The sequence below is a fragment of the Alnus glutinosa genome, chromosome 2 (genome assembly GCF_958979055.1).
Source record: "Alnus glutinosa chromosome 2, dhAlnGlut1.1, whole genome shotgun sequence".
NCBI classification, from domain to species: domain Eukaryota; kingdom Viridiplantae; phylum Streptophyta; class Magnoliopsida; order Fagales; family Betulaceae; genus Alnus; species Alnus glutinosa.
This window is the reverse complement of record NC_084887.1, coordinates 2699229-2717087: the sequence shown is the minus strand read 5'-3', so window position 1 is coordinate 2717087 and position 17859 is coordinate 2699229. Positions and strand designations below refer to the sequence as shown.

Sequence of the window (17859 nt, the reverse complement as noted above, 5' to 3'; positions counted from 1 at the left end):
GCCAGCTGTGCAACTACTGCTGATGGGATCTGGACGGTTTATCTTAAATAAAAATAGCTCAAATAGAAATTATATATTGTTAAAACATGGCTTTCAGATCCAAACGGTGGAGGTTTTGTTTTTATTATTATTATTTTTTTATAAATACGTGAAAAGGAATTATAAATTAATGGCAAAGTTAAGTTTTAGGCTAAAAAAAAAAAAAAAAAACAAAACAAAAAAGAAGACAAAAAAGACAAAACAAAAAAACCAGAAAAAGGCAGTCCTTCCTTTTAGGACGGAGTCCTGTTGAATTGGATTGCCTTTGCACATGTAACATGTGATGAGGGGTGGGATTGGAGATTGAGTTAAAAAAAATAAAAATAAATAAAAATAAAAAACAGAACCATTTTTAATATTCTACAGCAAAACAACAAAAAATTTTACTGGAGAGATTGACAAGTCACAGTTATATAGGGGTCATTGAAATTTGAAAAATGAGAGTGATCCTTACACTCACACTATACAACAATAACACAACATCAAGGTACAATGGAGTGGGGTCCATGTGTGGGTATTGAACAAATATCAATTAAAAAAAAATGAAGCTTCAGTTTGTTTTAACCGAAATCATAATTTTCGATCGCAGTAAATATTAAAAAATACAAAAAAAAAAAATTACATTAAAATAAATGGAGCCTATAATACAAAGAGAAATGCTAATATTTCTAAAAATAAAATTATGCCAGAGCATTCACATTCCATCCAGCAAATTCCAACTTTTTCAAAATAAAAAACAACTCCTAAAATTCCTTAACAAATATCAAGAAAATAAAAAAAAAAAAGAAAGGCAAGTGGCCAAAAAGTAATTTTCTCTAAACAAATAATTTCGAAATGACAAGTGGTATGCATTTTAGAGAGCAGGAGGACATAAATATCTGGGCAAACGGACAGCGGATGCGTGTGAAATGTTTTCTTTCAAGTACATTTTTTACACGAAAATTTCGATATGACAATGAAAGAAGAAAGATGATGGATATTCATCATTGGATGGTTTGAGTAGGCATGTGCAAATCCCCACCATTTTCCGAATCTACCCAAAAATTTCAATACGTGTTGGTCCCATGTCTTTTAATAAACGTTTTTCAAATTTTCATCGTTAAAATTATGCGTTTTCAAATCATAACTTTTAAAATTATACGTTTTTTTAGAGGTCGGTCACCCACAATTTAAACGTTTTTGTTTTTTTTTATTATTTTTTTTTAATTAAAGTTTTAAAAAAAAATAAGAAATCATGTTGATTTTTTTCTAATAATTTTGGTTCAATTTCAATTATAGCATATGTGTTGTCACTAAACTAATAAAATATGGTTTTTAAGGAATAGTTCAATCGGCTAGGGATCACTCCTCAAGAAACAGAGGTCAACCATTCATTTTCCTAACTTATTCCATTTACCAAATGAGGTCTAAGCATTTGCTTTTTTGGATAAGCCATCAAACATATTTCAAAAATTTCAAAAACAAATTTTTAATTTTCAAGGAAAAGCCATAAAAAAGAAAAAGAAAAAGGAAAAAAAAAGAGAAAAGAATAGAAAAAGAAAGAATTGCTTATGACAAGAATATCACAATTAGGTGGAGAACAATGGTGAGAATTACGGGTGTTAATTTACCTTTGCGTGTCAAGTTTGAATCATGTCGAGATGCGGTTATAAGATTATATATGTCAATTATAACTCGACTTATTTAATTAAACAAGTCAGATCCATTAATCTCAATTCGAAAATTCGTGTTAAGTTCAAGTCAAATTCGTTGATCGTCTAAAAAATTATCAATCTTTATCAAAATACTTGAGGGTGGCGGACCTATTCCTTCCCAACCTAGGTTGGGATGAAAGAAAGATTACATAATTATTTGCTCAAAAATTGGTGGAAAACATTTTAAATATTCCCATCTCTCAAAACTCCTCCTAAGACTACTAGTAGAAAATGATGTTGGTCCCCATGTCTTTTAATAAACGTTTTTCAAATTTTCATTGTTAAAATTATGCGTTTCAAATCATAAATTATCCGTCTTTTGGAGGTCGGCCACCCAGCCACAGATTCAAAGTTTTTGTTGTTTTGTTTTGTTTTTGTTTTTTGTTTTTTTGTTAATTAGAGTTTAAAAAAAATAAGAAATCGTGTTGGTATTTTTTCTAATAATTTAGGTTCAATTTCAATTATAGTATATATGTTGTCACTAAACTAAAAAAATATGGTCCCCAAAGAACAGCTCAATCGGTTAGAGATCACGCCTCATGAAGCGGAAGTCACTAGTTCGAATCCCTCATTCCCTTCTTGTGTGGACATAAAATAAATAAATAAATAAAACACTAAAAAATATGAATAACAATTTCATTCCACCGTCCTTTATTTTTAGTAATAATTATTCATTTTCCTAATTCATTCCATACACCAAATGAGGTCTAAGCATTTGCTTTTTTGGATAAGCCATCAAACATATTTCAAAATTTTCAAAAACAAATTTTTAATTTTCGAGAAAAAGCCAATAAAAAAAAAATAAAGAAAAAAAAAAGTATTTTTACGTGTGAATAAGGAGAGAGTTGATTATTTCCCCCTTGCACGACAGGAATATCACAATTCGGTAGAGAACAATGGTTAGAAATAGGGGTGGTAATTTACTGTTGCATGTCAGGTTTAAATCATGTTGAGATACGGTTATAAGATTATATAGGTCAATTATAACTCGACTTATTTAATTAAACAAGTTAAATCCATTAATCTCAATTCGAAAAATTCGTGTTAAGTTCATATCGAATTCGTTAATCGTCTAAAAAATTATCAATCCTTATCAGAATACTTGAGGGTGGCAGACCTATTCCTCCTTCCCAACCTAAAAAGTTGGGATGAAAGAAAGATTACACAATTATTTGCTCAAAAATCGGTGGAAAACATCTTAAACATACCCATCTCTCAAAACTCTTCCTAACACTACTAGTATATTTTTGTCTCGAACAACAAACGATTTTTTCTTTTTCTCTAATTGAATAAGGAAAGGGGAAGACATGGGATGATCATTTTCACTCATAATCAAAAAGAAAGAGAGAGTGAAAGATCCTACAAACGGAAAATGGGTGGGCTCCCAAACAATAGACCCAAAACAATATAAGACAGTGTGAAAATATAAACAAAGCGTAGGAAATAGGTCCAAAAAAAAGGCACGGTCCTCTCAAGGAGCCGCACAAGATGGTTACAGAAGCAAATGATACATAGATTAAGAAGAACATATTTGAACATCCACTTGGAACCAGCAACAACCTCCAAAAAGAGGTTGAAACCGAATATGCACTGACATAGTCTAAAGTCGAGACTGGAGAAAAGAGAGGGACCAACACTAATACAGTTACAAAAGTCTCTACTGAAAGATTGAATCGCCAAAGAACTAGGAGACAATAACTCACACAACAAACAAGCAGTGAAAAACAAAAAGAGTTGCAAAATACATGGAAAAAAAAAAAAAAGGATTAATAGTTCTCACGTAGCAACAACTTGATCAGAGGACGGGGCGGAGAAAGAGTGGCGGCCGAGAGTCTAGCAAAAGCTCGGAAGACACACAGCGGCACATGAGATGTTAAATTGGCCTATAACCTTCTCCTCCAAGATAGTTCTCCTAAAATGATCCTCTTGACTCCAAAGCTTGGGAAAGATTGTGGAAGGCAAAGATCCACAAGAGACTAAAACTTATTATCTAGAAGATTGCATCTACCCGTTACATTTTCAGGAGGAAGATCTCTTGTGCCCTCTATGCCAATCGAACATTGAAATTAATGAACACTTGTTTCTAAATTGTCGCTTCTCCAGGATTCTTTGGAGAGAATCACCTTGGCCACTCAATACAAGTCTCATCGAGACAAATGATAATTCGGAGGGTTAGAGCTATCTTATACTCTAATATTTTATTTAATATCAATCCTAGAGATTCTCACTCTTTTTTGTTGTTTACAGTAATCACTTTGGAACTAATATAGTTTCAAATGAATAATGCCAACCATGGCGCAGAGGGAAAAAAAAACCTCCATTCGATAGGCGGAGCTGGCATAAAGACTTCACAAAAAAACATCTCAAACCCTAGAGCTTAGTCCCAAGCATGAGGTTAAAGTCAAAAGAATGGCGGCCTTCCCCTGAAAATCTTCCCAAGATTAACTTTGCCATTAGATATGCAGTGCTTGAAAGACTTAACAATATTATTGTAGAGGGCGACTCGCAAATTGTTGTTTATGCTTCCCTCAACCCGAGCCTGTCTCTTGATTGGCAGATTTAACCTAACATTTATCTTAGAAGCTCGATTGTATTGGAGCTTATTTCAGTCTGGTCTATTCATAAACATCATAACTAGTATGTACACAATCTTGCTAAATGAGTCACCTCTACTTGTTGAAGTGAAAACATTATTTATATGAACAAAAATTTCATATAAACCAGCGTCTAAAAGTGAAACATGTGAAAAACACATTTTTTTTAATAGCATATACTTTTTTCATGTGTTTTTAATAACTTAAAAAGACATGTGTCGCTTTTAAAGATCGATTTGAAGGAAATTTGTATCCTTACCATATTCTCTCTTCTTCCTATTTCTGTAGTTCCATTAAGTAATATCAACCCCTCCTTAAACCTTCTATTTTTTTCTCCCCTTCCCGTTTTCTTTGTTTTGAGTACAATATTTGCTTTTAAAAATAAAAAAAAAAAAAAAAAAAAAAAAAAAAATCTATCAATTCAAAGCAATTTGCGCAATGAATCCAAATAAACCGAAAGATTCAAAAGTTTTGACACAGCCGATTCTAACGATCATGCCAATAACTAGACCTAAAAGGAAATGGATCATTGCAATATTTGGTCAAATTTGGCTGCTATGAAGATATTTTGCTAGGAACTACCATGGCCACAAAATTGATGTCGACCCCTCGTGTGTGGAAATAAAAGATTATATTATAAAGTTAAGATATAAACTCAAGACTGAAAAAAAAATGAAAATAAAAAAATAAAAAGAGGAAAGGTGTCGTCGAATCCTAGATGTCTACAATGCTAAATTAAAAAATTTCCAATCCGGACAAAATTGATTTTTTTAAAACCTTATCCTGGATCTGACGCTGGCAAAACCTTATTGGATTACATTGAAAGAAATCCATGTAATAAAAACAAAAACCTCCCAGGCATTCCACCACGTGTTATTGTATTATTTCTGACATATGGATGATGGATCAGTATGCGCTGTGTTGTACTCTCACTACCATAATATGATTTAGGGTGATTTTCTTCTCCTTTAAAATAAAAAATAAAATAAAAAATCAATAATTAAGATTATTAATTAAGGTAATTTGTTCTAGTCATCTAGTGGGATTAGCTGTCGTGATAACAAGCTGCTTGTAGAAAACCGTAGCATGTTAGCATCAGGACTCTAAAACGAGCCGTCTACTCCTTGTTGCATTGTTGGGGCTTTTGTTTTAATAGTGTCATTGCATCAGATTTTTATCAAATTGATCAACGATCAGATAAACAAAAAGGGAATCAATGATGCAGTTTTTACCAAAGACACCATATCTCTGAACAATTTTTACTTTGTCCAGCCGATCAGTATAGCTCTGGAAACAAGAGAGATTAAGATTTCAGAGAATACGTTGTGGGTTTTTCTTTTTCAAAAAAAAAAAAAATTGTGAAATCTACAGGACGCTTTTGCATTCTTGCCATATTATGACAGAAAAGCAGGACAGATTAATGAAGTCTACATACCTTAAAAATTCAAGATATGTGAAAGATTAGTACCTGGATCAGTGAGTTGCTGACATTTTTTCATCGTAGAATACAAGAAAGTATAGGCTAGAGTGAGCTACAGCCTACAGACCATCTCACATATGTGTGCATACCATAATGAGGACGGCATACACTGAGACCATCCAAGTTGGTGCAACCAATTAATGCGGCAGCACTGCTAATGGATTGAAAGAAGAACAACAACAATTAATGGTAAGCCCATGCTGAATAGCTAAATGCAGTAGGCATATAGGAGTTAGAATTAGCACACATTTTCCACAGCAGAGTACCATAAACAACGGGTGAGATAAGACTCTAGATCATTGACTTGTACACGTACCATTATGAGGGAAATGTATACTGAGATCATCCAAATTGGCGCAGCCATGAATGCTCAGCCCATGCTCGTTAGCCAAATGTAATAGGCATATAAAACACAAATGTGGGGAGATATCGTTAATAGTTCCAGCTGCTGTGCAGTCATTAGGAAAGCTGGCCAAGACTTGCCTGAATGATACTGCTTCTTCTCGACCCTTTCCAATATAGAAATATATGTATTTAGAATTTACCTTTGAAAATAACAGATAGATTTGACATCCTATTGGCACAACAAGACAATGCAATTAAAAAGGCAGATGCAAAGCAACTTGGAAAAATGTGAAAGATAACAGCGTCTAATATTTTTCAACTGGTGCATGCTATAAGAGAAAGATGTTTTGGCAGCAAACTTAATGGGTTTCTTCTCCCTAGTTGGGTGTCTCTCATATATACTTCTTGTTTATTTGGATTGCTACCCTCTGCGCTTTCTAATAAGATTAAATTACTCATAAAAAATAAAAAATAGCTATTTTTGCAGCTCTTGCATGATAAATTAATTTAATTTAATATAACTTCTGTCATCTTTATAATAGCTAACAAGTGAATTCAAGGCTTTGGCTGAAGTGTTAAAGGAATAGTTTGAGATTTATGAAGGTTCTAGATTTATATCTTTGCCTAAAAGGAGAGTAGCAAGAATGGTTGTGGACATTGAGTACACGTAACTCTGCCTCATTTGTTACAAATTTAATAGTAATTCAATCCAGAAAAAGAAAAGAATCTCATTACATCCTCCATGGACAATATTATGGAATTTCGCATCAAAGAAAATAAAAAATAAAAATAAAAAATAAAATAAAAAAGTTATCTACTCTAACAAGCCTTATTTCAAGAAATAGCTAAGGTAAACTCATACAAAGAGGCTTATGGAGAATACCAAATGGACTGTTATCAGATTCTATTTTAAGTACCTTTACCTTTCAAGCTCCACCTCTTTGTCATTCTTATGATTTCCATATGCATAAGCTTCATCATTTCAACTTTCATTCATTTAATGCCTTCTGTAATCTTTTCAGTGTTCTTTTGTTTCTTGTACACTTTAGATTGCTGATAGCACATAGATCAAACTAGCACAAGATTTAGTCTTATGTGTGCTACTTCCCCAACAAGGCATCTTGAAAATGAATTATAATCCATGGCTATAGTATCTATCTAGTGTGATGTTGAGAAGATGTGATAAGAGGTGGGCCAGTCCCAGTAACAACCATTTTTTTTTTTTTTGCTTTAGTAGCAATAGAAACTGAAGAGTCAAGATCATTAGGCACTACTAGTTATTAGAGAAGTTCTGAGAAAAATTTTAACTACAGCATTGGCACGCAATTTAAACAATAAATCATGCAATATGATACAACCGATAAAGCTCACGCAAAAGAAGAAGTCTCCAACAACACGTTGCAGGCACAGAGATTGAGTGGAGCTGCGGAGGATAAAATGAAATGCAATTGTCGTGGCTTGATGACTTGAAGGAATAAGATGAAAGTGGGATGCAAGTAACTGTCGTGGCTTGCTTGGAGTAAAAGACGTTCAGAACTACACTATCGTGGCATATTGGGACTTGGACTTCCAGCATCATCGTGGGTGCAGCACTTCGTGGCTCAATAGGACTAAAAGACTTATCATTTGTTATCTAGACTTAGCATTGATCTATTGTTATTATGATTTAGTTGTTATCTTCTCAGTTATATTCTTGCTATTAGGATGAGTTTATTGTTTATTCAAGTATTGTTATCTTTTGATTATGGCTGCAATGCAAACGTTTATTTAAACGTTAGTGATCATAAATATAAAGTTATCAAAGAGTATTATTCCCAAACTTACGTTTCAAGGAGGCTCAAGTTCCCTCTAAGAACCTACCCTAAATTGTCCCGTTACAGGACTTGATATGTCAATTTGTAAATAAATCCCAAATCAAGCCATTTCTATGCTTTAAATAATTTATAAGAAGTACAAGGAACATCCTATATGATATAAAGACATTGCAATTTGCCAAAAAAAAAAAACACAAATATTACCATACCTGTGGAGACATTATAGGAGATTCTTGTATATGGTCCCACAGAGTTTCTTTTAGTGCTTGGACATCAACTTGCTTAGAAGTTTTGTCATACTGGACTTCAATTTTATTGACCTGTATTGTTTAGATAAAGGAAGCAAAGCATAAGCTCCTACTGCAAATATTCCCAGTACATGCTTGTTCTATTAAACCTAACCATTTGAATTATATACTGAAAATAATAGCAAATATGTATGTTCTTTCAAAGCAATTTATACATACGTACAATAGAAGGCATAATATCATTGCAAACCTAAAAACAGGAATATGGAAATCAAGGTTCTAAAACCACCATGATTCCAATTCATAGGGAGTCTTAACTCAAAGGTCCAGACTCGTACAAATGGAGGGGCTAAAACAAAAGCATTCTCAGATGAAAAAGTATGAAACCGACCTGGCGAGGTTGAGAAACAAGTGTGCTGGAGTCGTCTACATCACTATAGACATTTCCATCATCATATTGGCCACCAAATGCACTCTCATCATCCCAGGATGGCAGTGGCCCAGAATCATCAGCTTGTTGCCTTGACTTATCTGAGAATATACGAATGTTGAATGATGCACACCATAAATTGATTCTAAATATCATGTGTACATATCATATTGAAGGGAAATACAAGACAACAAAACAAAATACACAATGAATAAAATACTCATTGACTATGACAGAAAATTTTACCTGAGCACTTTCTTCCCCTCACCCCAAGGCACTGCAGCCAAGTTAAAGCATTCAACCACATTAAAAAGAAAATAAAAGCTAACAAAAAAACATATTGTAGTTATATGATTAGCAAAAAGTATTACCTTAACATTAGGGAGAAGAAATAACTTGACAAGATCTTCTGGTTGATAATGACAATCTTCAGGAAGTTTTGTATTACAAGGAGCTCTATTTGCAGGCAGCATTAACGACTTGGGATTTTTTGGAGGAGCAAAGATATCTGGCATTTCTTCATCCAAGGCTTTTGTAAAATCAATATCAACTTCTGCTTGTTTCTTATTTCTTGGCCGCTTGGTTGTTACTGGTGACACATTTTTTGTAGCAGGATCATCCTCTGAACCTTCAAAATGGATTCCACGTAAGAAAACCATAAAAAATGCCACCAAAATGAATAAGTTGATTAATGATGGAACCTACCACTAGTCTCCCGAAACCTACCTTTAGCTTTCTGATACTTCCAATGATCAGGACCTGCCCAAGCATTTTGTTTAGTAAATCCCAGATTTAAGAAGAGATAACCATCAATTTTCTCAACTTTGTCATCCATATCAGGTTCATGGAAAGAAAAAGGTTCATGTTCCTACAAAATTTGGCAAGATATCATCAAACACCATCATTCTTTATTTTCTTAAATAATAAAGAGAAAAATCAAAATGACAGGCAAAACCAAATCTAAGGGGAGTCTTTAACAAAAACCTCATCATAACTTGGATAAGTTGGATCTGCACAAATGGGACCCTCATCAACCACACTTGTATGGTCATCATGATCATAACTCCAGGTCCCACAGTTCTCAAATGCATCACCATCAGAATCAAGTTCATTCTTGTAAGATGCATCAACTTCCTCTGCTGATTTCTCGACAGAGGAATAAAAGTCTGTTGGCCTTCTATTATCTTCATCAAATTGATTGATTATATCTCTCAGACTTGGCGAAATTTCATTCTTTGTTCGCATATTCAATACCATCTGTTCAACATAATCTGTAAAAAGAACAATAACATGGCTGTTATTGGAACTGAATTTTCCTATTACATAGGGATGGCCAAAAACACCATATATTACCAAAAGCAACACACCTCTGGCAAAAGAAAGATCAATTGTATCTGATTTATCATACTGATTTTCACATGACATGCACTTTCCCGGTACTTCAAGTGAATCAAAGAGCACTCGACATCCACCATATACTCCAAGATTATTCAGTAAAAGACCCTTGGCTCCACCTTCATCAAATTGTGCAGACGTTTGATGATAAAGTGGATCCACTGCAAAGGCAACTGAAAAAAACAAATGCAATTCCATTACAACCTGGATCTTATATCTCGCACTATTAACACAGATATCATAGGATGTTTGTATCACCATCGAACTTCTTTACATTGAGAACCTCAAAAGATGATTCCAGTGTCGATAAAGGGGACAACTGCACATGTTAACTTTGGTTAGTATATATATTTTCATAAATTAATCCAATCTATAGATAAGAGAATTATTAACCTTTCTTTCTATATCTTTTTTGGAATGACCTCCCTCTTGTCCATTGTCAACATGGGCATCCTCCACAGTAGCATCTGACATAACAAGACAGAGTCAGAAGACTAACAAAACTTAGAGGGCATAAATTCAAAGGTGAAATGTAGTGCTTCAAGTCAACAGCATAACCCCACAACATGAAGTAATTATCCTTACTGTCCATAACGTACATCTGATAGCAAGAGTTATTTACAAAAGAGACATTACTTTGCCATCTGAAAGGGTCAAGAATATCATTTTATTTAATTCCCTATATAATTTTTATAAGTGTTACATATCTCAATTTGAATGTTCCTTTAAATTATTACAACCCACAAGTCTCAATAAAAAAAAAACAAACGAAAAGGCCAACTAACCCAACCTTGTTCATTTTCTTGGCCTGCTCTGTTCATCCCACTGAGAACCTTATAAGCCTCTGAATGCACTGAGTCCACCCTTAAAGAGTAAATCTTAACTCCAGCTTCAAGAGTGCAACTTGCCTACAGAAATGACTACTGATTAATATTTGCAGCATATAACAGGTGCAAAAGAGTGTTGGGAATGCTATATCACAAAAACAGTTTTAGAATCAATCACCAAAAGGTAACTCACACCCACGAACTGTATGCATTACACATACGCATCTAGGAACATGCCAAGAATCGTGCATTAGACTCACAGAATGAAACCAGAAAAAGATAGTATCTGTCAATTATTCAAATTAGAAACATGATCAAGTGATGGGTATTTTTACTCCCACCACCAGTCCAAATAAACCGATCTACAACAATACCGTCTGAACCATAAGCCTCCCAAAAAATCTAACCATCACTTGCAAATCAATTTGGACCAAAGCTCAATTAATTATCTTTAAATATATTAAACTACAAACATTTAGGGTCGAACTACTATTTTAAAATAAAGAATGACACTAGAAATATAATAGTGCCTACATAAATTCCTAGAAAGCCTAAAACAACCCTGCCTTCACTCAAATCACAAATTTTGTTTCGTATTGAATCTGAGGTCCAACTGTTATTCCAATATTTGTCTTAACAAATCGAACTAATAGTTTTTAAGAACTATTTTCTGCAGAAATCAGCTGCTAAAGAGACCCACATTTTCTACCACATTGTCCCCCAAAAACAAAAGAGCGGAGCTGAGTACCTTTTGAAAATTCGTCTCAGAATCGTCTTCTTCCTCAACCTTTATAATCTCCGTTAAATGGTCTATCAAATTCAGCTCCCACGTGTTCTTCTGATTAATTTTCTGCACACAAAAATAAATAATAATAATAAACCAAGAAATCAACAAATTTACAAACAAAGCAGGAAAAAGAGTCAAAGACAAAAAGAAACAAAGAATTCTTTTGAAATTCGCATTCTACAAAGCATAATTGTTTACTATTTGATTTTCATTAAAAAAAAAAATCCATATAGTTAAGTTCAATTTGTTCTCTTTTTATCTTTCAGTGGTTATTGTCCACTAAAATTAAACTTCCAATTTAAAAAATTAATCAGGTATTATAATTTCAAAGAGAGAGAGAGACTATTTGATTATCTTCAAAAAAAATTCCTCATAATAATTTTAAATTTCTTTGTTCTTTCTCTCTCTCAGGCTATTTACCACGAAAATTAAACTTCTACTTCAAAATTAACAGGTATTGTTTTATAGAAAGAGAGAGAGAAGAGTTGTACGGACATTTTCGCTGGCGAGTTTGATGCAATTGCGGAAGAGATCGAGGATCTGCTGCTTGCCGAGGCAGGGGTCGGCATCGGGATCTCCGTCGCAGCGTTGTGGAGCGACGACGGACTTGCGGCGGACCTTGGCGGCGCGGGCGGCACGGGCCTGGGCCCGCTCGAGCTGGTCGTTGTTGGAGCCCAAGAGGAAGGGGCTGGTCGGAGACTGGATCCGCGGCGGGAGCACCCTCTGCTTCGCGGTCGGGCTTAGGGTTTCGGCCATTTAAGCAACTGTACCGAGAAATTCAAGCTTCTTCTCTCTCTCTCTCTCTCTGGCTTGGGTTTTGGATTTGTCAGAGTGAAGGAAATGAAACTGAGATTTGCCCTCAAGTTTGTAATTTGAATTTTGGGAGCGGAGGCTCCAAAGTCTAGACGACATGCCGTTTGGTATCTTTTAACAATGCAAACGGTAAGCCATTTTAAGGTGGTGTTTGGCCAAAGGGTTGAATCAAGATTCTTCTTTATTCTTCTCTACTTTTTTTCAAAAACAAATCATATTTTATTCAACTTTTTAAAAAAATTTTAAATTTTATCTCACAAAGTCAAACTTCGAAATTCGCACAGTAAATTATAATTAAATTCTGATTTCAGAAAATTCAATTCTCAAACATACAAATTCCCCCAAATTTCAAAAGATTGCAATGTGGAAAGCCATTTTACCAATCCCTTTCAGTTGTACAGGATTTTCTGTTAAATCATAACGAAAATAGTAAACATGACAAAAACACTCCTTCATTAAGTAAAAAATTTTATAAAAAAACATGGGATGGAATTTTTAAAATTTTATTTATTTATTTTTTAATTTAAGGTCATAGTTGTATTTTCATAATTTTTATGAAGTATAATGAATCTTATACATCACATGATGCGTTGATCGTCTAAATTAACAACAAATTTTAATGGTAAGGGTAACTAAAAAGGGTTGGTAGAATAGTTGGTAATTCAGGAGAAAGTGTAATTTTCCCACAAAAAAAGATATATCATACCCTCAAGAACTCTAGAGGAGGGATGACACGTAATGGTATCGCTGGACCTTTCACTCATGCAATAGAAACACGAGAAATGCTAAAAATACCAAACTTTTTATTAAGAGATGGGTACCAAGATGATGTGGAGCTTATTCATTGAAGATGATCAAAACAATTAATAAAAATAAATGTTAGGAGTACAAATGAATAAGCTCATGCCACCATTGAAATTTTGGATCTTATTTTCAATATTGCATTTCAACATTCTTTGGATATCAGGCTCCCAATACTTCACTGTTTGTGAATAGTATAAGCCATAAGATACTGTTCATATTGAATCCTATGACTGATCTTAAGTATTTAGGATTTACTCGGACATTATTACAGTATAATCTTATGGTTAACTGTGCGTACAAAATTTCTCCTCGTTGTTGAACAAATAAGATGCAGTTCAAAAGCAAAAAGACACCATGTTGATAAAAAAACATTGGCTCTCTTTGGATCTCAAAATTTATAGCACAAGCATTGTGGCATAAGAAACCGCTTGGTACCTCTACAATAGGTAACATTCTGTAAAATTTTCTATGCCACTCCCCAATTCTGCAAGAGTTACATATCTTGGTTACCTTTTCTTTTCAAGTTTAATGAGGTCATCCATGGCCTTGTATTTGATATTGTATGAGTAATGTATGGACTGAGTAATCCTTCATTCGAAAGGCGGATGGCCGCTCGACATGTGAACTTTCTTGCAAATAAGAAACACGGACTAAGTTTAGAATTGATTCTGCAGAATTCAGTCCGGTGTTCGGACTCATAGTAGACATGGTTGATATCCTGTCAGGAAAAATGGCCATCATCAAATCTACTGCAAGGATGTCTACATAAAGGCAGTTTCAAACTTTTTGTATGGAAAATTTTTCTTCTAATGCATTGTGGCTTAAGCTTAAAAAGTGTGTAAAAATTGGACCGAATTTGGCACGAGAATTCACCTTTATTTCTTTGATTTTATGAGGGTTTGCATCTGCATAATCGAACGTGATAGGGTGCCAAGATCTTCTTTTCTCTCTCATTGCAGACTGATTCCATGAGGTGTAGGTCAATGTTCTTCTTTCAAGTTCGCCTTCAAGCCCTCTCATCTTATCATAAAACACAAGCAACAAAGTTTGAATGAAATTCCCAAAATGAAAATTTGTATTCTTGATTATTCCAGAAGAAAGAAATATAATCTGAACTCAAAGCATACCTAGAAATAGCCATATTATATGCCCAATAAAGGACACTAGAGAAAATGCAGAGAACACAATGTTTATCTATGTATATGTAAGTACCATTATCCAATAAACAATTGGTAATAACAATCTACACTACAAAGAATTTGGATATAATTATAGAAGGAAATGAATTTGTTACTGCAAGTAATGTCGGCACGTAATGTTCATCTGGAATACAGTTGTGGTGCTTCAGCCATGGGAATAGAAATCTGAAATCAATGGCCTGTTTCACAAAAAGAGGGCGTTTGTAATTGTGTGCACTTCTAAAAGGCATGAGGTAGAATCATCTTGTTTTCAATCTAAAAATTGCAAGCATTCACTTACAAGAAAGTTTAGAAGTTGCCTTCTCTTCATCGAGTTTATAGGTGGCCGCCGCCGTCGCTGAAAAGTGAAGGATCAACAAATATGTTATGACTGATGGCAAATGAATTAGCTAGAAATTGTATTGTTATCATAAAGAAGATATAGAACCATGTCAGAGAAATTAATCACCAACTAATAATTGCTTTGTTAAAGATGACAATAGGGTGCAACTTTATCAGATTGAAATAATATGAAATAGGATCAACAAGGTGTCTTCCTGCATATACCTTGCAAAATTTCCTGAAGACAGGAAAAATAATGTCATCATCCACGATAATTTCTGCGTGTCTTCTAACCAAAGTGATCCACTGATATGATCATAAACAAAATCTCATAGCAGACTGGTTATAGGAATCAAAAACCAGAAAGAGAAAATGCTTGTTCAATCGTAAACTAAACACAATTATGATGATATGAAGGGTTATGGGCTCAAGTTTCAAAACTTCAGTTTGTGTTCACAGTAGCAGAGTCCAGACAACACCTAAGCTAGTGTACCTGGACTAGGAGTCCGTTTGGCTACGACTTTGCAGGCCAAAAGTGCAATTTTAACCAAAATCATAGAAAGTGTATCGTTCGGGAGTATTTTTAAAAAATTGTGATTTGAAAATGTAGAAAAATCTACGTTTTTAAATTGCAGGCAAGAAAGGGGTCACGTTTTTAAAAACGCGTGATTTCAAAGAGTAAACTGTGATTTTAAATGCCAAATCATGATTTTATCAAACGCGTACCAGTGTTTTTAAAAATCGTGTTTTCAAATCGCACGTTTTGAGATCATTATTTTTTAAGTCGCACATTTTGAAACCACGAATCCTAACGGACCCTAGGTCAAACCATTCCTTTGAAATGAAGACTTTAAGAACAGAATCAGAAATTAGGTGAAGGAATGGGCTAAAAGAATGCTGCCCCACCAGTTTGTGAGCGATTGAATCAACTCAGTGACTTAAATGGAGTAGCTTTTCTGAGGTACAGCTTTGATACAAAAGGTAGAACTACATCTGACAAGATTGAAACTCTTTATGGGATTGTAAGAAGTAAGAACTAAATTATAAGGGAAGATATAAAACCTGGGATCCTTTTCGCCATTTTTCCTCCGGTATAGTAGGCGACATCTTGGGATTGTAGCGACGTTCTTTGGCATCAAGAAAGCTATTAACACAGAGTCACATAAAACTCAGCTTAATTTAGTCTTTCTTCCATATTTGCAAGGAACATCAAAGGTAGGAATTTCATTCTTAGTTATGGTGGACATAAACCCCTTCTTAGTACCTGTCCACAAAACTTTTTGGAGAAGACATCACCTTATTGTAGATGTAACTAAAGTTGTACAAAGGGACACAACTGCAAAACAAACAAATTATGAAATCAAAAGTTAGCAACTGATAAATATCAATTTTCCATCAACTAAATGCAATTAGCAAAAGAAAGAGAGAGAAAAATGATATAGCTGATTAGTTGTTTCACAAGGGAAAAAAAAATCAGCAAACCGGGTCAGAAACCACATTAAGAGCTTAGCTCAAAGCACAAAACAGAAGCATTAGCAAAGTTGCATCCAACACAGAAGTTAAAAAAATTGGAATTTTTAGAATATTAACTAAATGATAAAATTCACAATTCCTATCAGCTTAAACTTTTGAAATAAATAGTGATTTAACATGATATCAAAGTTAGAGGTCATGAATTCGAACCCTAACTTTATACTTCACTTCCAATTTCAGTTAAATATTTTACGTGTTGGGCCTTCCTTGTAGGAATTTAAACCCACACGTGAGAAGAGTGTTAAAATATTAATTAAATAATTAAATTTACCAATTCCTATTAGTTTAAGCTTTCGGGAGGAAAAAAAAGTGGTGATTTAAGAATCAACCTATCAGAGAGAAGAACAAATCTCTGGTTGGCTGGATCATCAAGAGCTTTATCAAGTAATAACCGTTCTGCCTCTATCATACTTAATTCTCCCCATACTACCTGCCATATGAATATACAAATCTATTTAAGTATGAGCATATTTTGGAACAAACTCATTCCACATGACTCATTCCGTTTGGATGCCAAGAAAATGCAGGAAAGAAAAGAAGAGATTATGCCATATATATACCTGAATGCTATTTTTTAACTGTCGGCCATAAAAGAATGCTGAACTTGCTGTCGTCTCATCAAACACAAAACCGGGCTCCGAATGAATATAAATAGAGAACTTGGCTTCATCTCCATTCTGTAAAGCTCACAAAACCCAGATCACAACAAACATATCAAAACCTCTGAGTGTATAAATTAACATGATTTTTCTGAAACTCGCATCTCATATGTATATGCTTGTAGCAGTTAAAATAATCACAACCCATTACGGCGTTTCCTTGAAATAACAATTTTTTTTCTAGAGATCCATGTCAATATTTATAGCTGTTATATGTTAGAGACCTTGAAGAAGGCACCCCAGAGAAAATCAAGAGGAAGGTCTCGGCGAACAAGGAAGAGAAAGGCAATCTTTGAAGGGCCTTCAAAGTGATGATCATCACGTAATCTACGAGTGGTTGGAGAAGGAAAGATTGGTGTTTGGAGCTTGGACTGAGAGTGGTGCAGCATGAGAAAAGCCAACAGACAAAGCAGGACACATAGAAAGATCGTGAGCCTTGAGAAAAGCCTCACGACGTGGCGTATGGGTGATGATGATGCTTTCTTCTTTGTCATGGCTGATCAGTCCTCCTCCCCTTCAATGCTGTGTGTGTGTGTGTGTGAGAGAGAGAGAGAGAGAGAGAGAGAGAGAGTCGAATGGGACGGTTTTTTCAAGGCGTGAGAAGAATTAAGAAGAGAAGTGAGCGTTAACAAGGAGAGCTGAGAGACTGTTTGGTTTAAATTTTTCTGTTTCTAAGGTTGTTACAAACTACAAAAGCAATGGCAAAGTTTGCGGGACAAAACTCCTTCAATCCAGTCTACCTGAGTTTCACATATACTTTGGATTAATATGATCACATGCTCTAATTACAGATGTTAACTTAATAGATTATGTCAGAAGAATTTCTCCAACAATAAACAAATGGACGTAGGACCTTTATATATATATATATATATGA

General features: G+C 34.4%; 2 protein-coding genes across 5 annotated transcripts; both read right to left on the bottom strand.

Annotated features, from left to right (window-relative positions):
- Nucleotides 1-5471: 5471 nt before the first annotated feature.
- On the bottom strand, nucleotides 5472-12506 carry LOC133861160 (condensin complex subunit 2). Of its 4 annotated transcripts, none has more exons than XM_062296883.1 (14): nucleotides 12149-12504; nucleotides 11615-11716; nucleotides 10830-10947; nucleotides 10433-10506; nucleotides 10298-10358; nucleotides 10012-10212; nucleotides 9629-9915; nucleotides 9371-9512; nucleotides 9016-9272; nucleotides 8891-8921; nucleotides 8606-8745; nucleotides 8176-8286; nucleotides 6124-6316; nucleotides 5472-5958 (listed from the first exon to the last, which is right to left on the bottom strand). In XM_062296883.1, exons 1-14 carry the CDS (start codon nucleotides 12407-12409, stop codon nucleotides 5945-5947), a joined length of 1992 nt encoding a protein of 663 aa, XP_062152867.1. In that variant the 5' UTR covers nucleotides 12410-12504; the 3' UTR covers nucleotides 5472-5944. The 4 variants fall into 4 exon arrangements, with proteins under 4 accessions (XP_062152867.1, XP_062152866.1, XP_062152868.1 ...); XM_062296882.1 differs by having other exon boundaries at nucleotides 5479-5961; nucleotides 12149-12503; XM_062296884.1 differs by lacking the exon at nucleotides 5472-5958 and having other exon boundaries at nucleotides 6104-6316; nucleotides 9016-9266; nucleotides 12149-12506.
- Nucleotides 12507-13627: 1121 nt separating this feature from the next.
- LOC133861802 (glycosyltransferase BC10-like) lies at nucleotides 13628-17491 on the bottom strand. Its single transcript, XM_062297613.1, has 10 exons — nucleotides 17207-17491; nucleotides 16884-17000; nucleotides 16653-16753; nucleotides 16055-16126; nucleotides 15853-15934; nucleotides 15016-15096; nucleotides 14750-14806; nucleotides 14565-14648; nucleotides 14144-14290; nucleotides 13628-13988 (listed from the first exon to the last, which is right to left on the bottom strand). The coding sequence occupies exons 1-10, from the start codon at nucleotides 17474-17476 to the stop codon at nucleotides 13764-13766; spliced, it is 1236 nt and encodes a 411-aa protein (XP_062153597.1). The 5' UTR covers nucleotides 17477-17491; the 3' UTR covers nucleotides 13628-13763.
- Between the last annotated feature and the right edge of the window lie 368 nt (nucleotides 17492-17859).